The sequence below is a fragment of the Mus caroli genome, unplaced genomic scaffold (genome assembly GCF_978045245.1).
Source record: "Mus caroli unplaced genomic scaffold, Mus_caroli_1 scaffold_1, whole genome shotgun sequence".
NCBI classification, from domain to species: Eukaryota; Metazoa; Chordata; class Mammalia; order Rodentia; family Muridae; genus Mus; species Mus caroli.
The window spans coordinates 82,014,229-82,019,417 of record NW_028227256.1 but is presented as its reverse complement, the minus strand read 5'-3'; the positions used below and the strand labels follow the sequence as shown (position 1 = coordinate 82,019,417).

Here is a 5,189-nt window from a genome sequence, read left to right as displayed (position 1 = left end):
TCTCAGTGTTTTGTAAATACTCCCTCTCTCACCTTCTGATTGTGTTATTAAAAAGCTGACCGACAAAAGCTGGAGAGGTGGACCAGTGTTTAAGAGCACTGACTACTCTTCCAAAAGTCCTGAATTCAATTCCCAGCAACCACATGGTGGCTCACAACCACCTGTAATGGGATCTGATGCCCTCTTCTGGTGTGTCTGAAGACAGCGACAGTGTACTCATATGCATAAAATAAATAATTCTTTTAAAAAAAAGAAAAAGAAAAAAAGCTAGTGGCCTATAGCAAAGGCAGAAAGTAGAAGGAAGAACTTCTGGGAAGAGATAAGAACTCTGGGAGAGAATCAGGGAGGATTCACCAGGGAGACACAAGAAGAAGCAGGCTGAGACTAAGAAAGAGGGGTAACTAACAGGCTATGTGGCAGAACTTAGAATAGAATAAATAAGTTATGAGCCACCTGGGAACAAGCTTAGCTATAAGGCCTAGGCATTCATAATAAATATAAGTCTCCATGTCATTATTTGGGAGTTGATGGTTGCAAAGAAAATCCATAAACAATTTTTAATTATGTTTAAAATAATTATAAGTGTGTGTAAATGGATATGTGCACCTGTGAGTTTATGGTGTCCAGGGGATGGCATTGGGTCCTCTAGAGCTGCTTAATGTGAGTGTTGGGAGTTGAACCCTTGGTTCCTCTACAAGAGCAATTTGTATGTACTCTTAAACTGCTGAGCCATTTCTCCAGCCCTAAAGGATTCTTTATTCTCTAAGTGTTTACTATATCAATGCAAAGAGCCTGGCTTTGTGGTGCAAGAGTTTGGAGGAAGACACCTCTTTCCAGTTTGTGGTTCTCTAAAGTCTACCGGACTCTGAGTTAAATACTGCTGAGTACTGCTAAGCACTACTGAGTACTGCTAAGTACTGCTAAGTGCTGCTAAGCACTGCTGCCTTAGGCAAAGGAAATAAGACCTAGAGCCTGCCCTTAAAGACATGATGAAGCTTTGTTTCTTAGGATTGGGGTTGCAGGAAGAGGCAAACTTAGTGTAAACACCTAGAGAAGAGACAAGCAACTGAGGGTTGGGGCTGTAGTTCAGAATACCTGCTTAGCATGTACAAGTGCTCTATCTCTCAATCTGAGAGAAGATGGAGGAGGGAGGAGGAGAACTTGGAACCATTGAAGGGTGTAGGCAGGACACAGACGCCCTAGCATCTGATAGGAAGGATGGTCCAAGGACCATAGAATGTGGTCAGAGTGATGGACAAGAAAGAGGATCTCCTCCATATCCCAGTGTCCAGACCCAAAGCAAAGTGGAGAGTCAAGATCTGGCTTTCTCGGGTAATTGGTTTGGCTCTTAAAAATGAAAAAGTTGAGCTGGCAAGATAGCTCAGCAAGTATAGTATTTGTCTTGAAAGCCTGATGACCAAGTAAAGAAAGCTACATAAAAGGAAGACAGAACCAAGTCCTAAAAGTTGTCCTCTGGCTTACACACACATACACACACACACACACACACACACACACACACACACAAATAATTCTTTTTTGGTTTGGTTTGGTTTGGTTTTGGTTTTGGTTTTTGGGTTTTTTTGGGGGTTTGTTTTTTTGTTTTTCTCTTTATAGCCCTGGCTGGCCTCAAACTCAGAAATCTGCCTGCCTCTGCCTCCCGAGTGCTGGGATTAAAGGCGTCTATCACCACGCCCTGCTAAACTTCTTAAATATTACTTGATCACAGAGTACACTGTAGCTATCTTCAGACACACTAGAAGAGGGCATCAGACCCCATTACAGATGGTTGTGAGCCACCATGTGGTTGCTGGGATTTGAACTCAGGACCTTTGGAAGAGCAATCTGTGCTCTTAGCTGCTGAGCCATCTCTCCAGCCCACAAATAATTCTTGAAGTGGAAACTTCTGGTTTCTTTGGAAAGTCAGTTGTGTCAGATGGTGTTTTGCTGGGGCACACACATGAACGAGCATTTTCTTGAAGTGGACACAGGTGGAAGGATGTTTTGCTTAAAGCAAGCATGTGAAAGGATGCAGGATGCATGATGTTAAGAAGGACCCAACAGACAATAGATGATGCTGGTTGGTATTGGTACGCCTTACCATTGTTTATTGGTCATTGTTTGTAGGGACTCCATAGAGATAAACACATCAAAGGTGGTATGCCTGATGCTTTTTGCCACTTCTGCAGACTTGAGCCAATTGGCAGAGTGATGTCATTTGATACAGATGCACGTGCTGAGGCAAGACACGTGGTGAGGTAAGACCCATGGAGGACACGTGATGTTTGGAGGGAGTATAAATAGGACTCAACAGACTGTGAGGGGGGCTTGCTTGCATAGCTAGCTCTGCAAAGAAGGCTTCTTGGTCTCCAGTCTTCAGTGATCATTGTTTCTTTGAGAGAGGCAAGGCAAAGAACTTCTCCTGATGTCCCTGGTAGTCCTGGTTCTTTCTGCTGATTCACGCTGATTCGTCTGAGACCTGGCTGTCTCTGCTAGGTCATGCCACTGCTGATTCATGTTTGCTATCCCAACACTACCGTAGATTGATAGTTCGTGAAGTGTTTGCACATGGATCAAGCTGCAACTGATGATTCCTGTGAATGAACTGCCGATCTCCTGATAACACAAATGGGATTTGCTCCAAAGAACAGTTTCTAAACAGGTCCACTGCCCCCATATCCTAACAGCTCTTCTTTTCTACTACCTCTGGTGGGTGATGGGATAGAAGGAAGGTTAAAGCATTTAAGAACCCATATTAAAAGTAAGATTTGAAAAATCTAAAACTATAAATTCTTTTTAATTTTTTAAGATAAGTGATTACTCTGTGCCAAAAAATATGCAAAAAAAAGTTATGAGAATTGCAAGATTTAAAGCCTCCCAGGCTCGTGTAAGTCTTCTCTCAACCCCAGTTTTTCTCATTTGTAAATCAAGAACAATTACAAAATTGTTGTGAGGATATGATGTAGTGTAAATGGCTTGCATAGTGTGGGGAATGTAATGCCTGCCATTGCTGATATCATTATATTAATGATATATCATCGCTGTATCATTATTATATAGTAAATAAAACTATGTGTAGTAAGAGTGGCCCATGGGTTGGCTTCTTCCAGTCTCATTCATTCCTCCTAGTGAGGTAACTTCCCACACTGCCAAATCAGTAACACTAAGAACTACATTTCCCAGATTCCTTTGCTTTTAGGGTCTCAATGGACAGTTAGGTTACACCAATTACAGGCTTCTTTATGACACACAGAAGATGGAAGGAGGTAGAAGACATTGTGTTGCTGTTTCTCCTAACAAACAAAGTTGTCAAGATGTGAGTGTCCAGTGCCTACTCAGCCCACGCAACCTCCATAGTCCATGGTTGCTGGGTCTGTCTTTCACACCAATCAGTGGGGTCCCTGACTTCCGTTTCCTCTAGCCTTTCCAGTGACTTCATAACCACGTGATTCCTGTCCTTTGTGCTATGGCTACAGTAGATCAGGCCGTCAGAAATGCTCATCTGGGTTTAGAGTTAAAAGCACTAGCTCATCTTAATGAGGTACAGCAGAGAAGTCTGCAGTGCTTTCAAAACCAAATAGAGGCAACAGTTTACACAAATCAAGTCCCCAGCCCTAGCTAGCACACCCATTAAGTCTGGAGTTATTCCAAAGAGCTGAAGTTTTGTTTAAGCCAGCCCCTTCTTTTTTTAAGGCAGCAGCTTCTTCCGACAGCACAGCCAAGGGTACAGTTTGCTCTGCAGATCTCTGTTGCGGAGCCCATAGACCAAAGGGTTGAAACACTGTGCAAAAGCGAAGATACCAAAAAGGGCCAGATTTAGAGCAAAGAAAAACACCCCACACCGCTTTCCCAGACCTATGATTATCAGGGTAGGTATCACATGTAAGCTTATCTGAAGTAGATGAACAAGGACAGTTCTCCGGGCCTTGATGTTTGACTTGTTAAAATGGCCAGCCCGCTTCCCTTCTCGGTATATCAGACAGTAACTCACAAGAATGAGGGATAAAAGAAAGGCAAGGGAAAACACGCCAATGACTCTGGCAGGCATACCATTCAAAATCACAGGACAGAGCGGGGCAGACTGGAAAACAGAGGCCGGAGTAGGGCTAGTACCCTCTATGAGGAATAAGCCAACATTCTTGAGTATAACCATGGTCCAAGTCCCAGCTAGAATCCTGTACTTAGCAGAATCCACAAAGGATGGAGAGGTCAATGGATAACAAATAGCGAGGTAAGTATTGAGAGCCATCAAGGTCAGAGTAAAGAGGATCCCTTCTCCCACACTTAGCTGCGCCCCAAATACCAGCCAACACAGCAGGAGGGGGCTGTTGGCCAGTAAGGCCCGCATTCCTTGGAAGACGACCCCCAGGCCACAGTAGGAGGAGATACAAAGCAGGTGATGGCAGAGGAGGACCAGCCGCACCTCTTTCCTCAGCTGCAGGCTCTGTGACACTATTGCGATAATGACAACGGTGAGAGATGTGGCGATTGAGAAAGCCACCACGTACACAGAGGCCTTCACGGTTGCCTCTAGTCTCAGCCAGTCAGATATGTTGCAATGCTCAGAAGACAAGTTCATGGTCTTCAGGGCTGGCTTGGCTCCTGAAAGAGAGAAAGACCAAAATGGGTGACTCTGCCTGAAGCTCCTTGTGCGCCTTCTGGCTCTGATCTGTGCTCAGGCGCAAGGACTAGACAGTGTTCTGCAAGGGGATGATGACTTTAGATAACATCATGCAGGTCTTTCTTTAATTAGGGAAGGGGCATCTAGATAAGTCACAAAAAGGAAGGCTGGAAGATGTATCAGCCTGAGCAATCAAATGGCTCAAGTTTGGGCCAAGATCTAACACAGAGAGCTAATGGCCGTGTGTCCTTTTCCATCAGGAACATAGTCAGATGACTTTGTGTTAGGCATGTGTTAAGACAGGACGTACAAAGTTCCGAGGCAGCAGTTAAGGTCAGGGCTGGGGAAGGTAAGCAACTTATTAGGCCAGGGCCATCACTCATCTGTAAGTCCCTAAGACAAGAGGAGGCTAACTGTGGTGGACTGCAGTGACAGACGACGACACTTCCTGGGTCATTTCTAGGAAGCAAACTGTCCTCATAGTATTTCTCTCAGTTCCCTGGTGAGTGTTTCATGTCTCATAACGTGGTTTTACTATGCATCTTTTCCAGATGAGAAAACGAGGCTT

At 44.4% G+C, this 5,189-nt stretch overlaps 1 protein-coding gene across 1 annotated transcript; it reads right to left on the bottom strand.

Annotated features, from left to right (window-relative positions):
- Window positions 1-2,082: 2,082 nt before the first annotated feature.
- Window positions 2,083-4,704, bottom strand: LOC110304130 (odorant receptor 131-2-like). The gene has a single exon (XM_085842146.1). The coding sequence runs from the start codon at window positions 4,577-4,579 to the stop codon at window positions 3,689-3,691; it is 891 nt and encodes a 296-aa protein (XP_085698272.1). The 5' UTR covers window positions 4,580-4,704; the 3' UTR covers window positions 2,083-3,688.
- Between the last annotated feature and the right edge of the window lie 485 nt (window positions 4,705-5,189).

What these genes read in the sequence shown, in the direction of transcription:
- LOC110304130 (XM_085842146.1), bottom strand. Translation starts at nt 4,579, where the DNA reads ATGAACTTGTCTTCTGAGCATTGCAACATATCTGACTGGCTGAGACTA.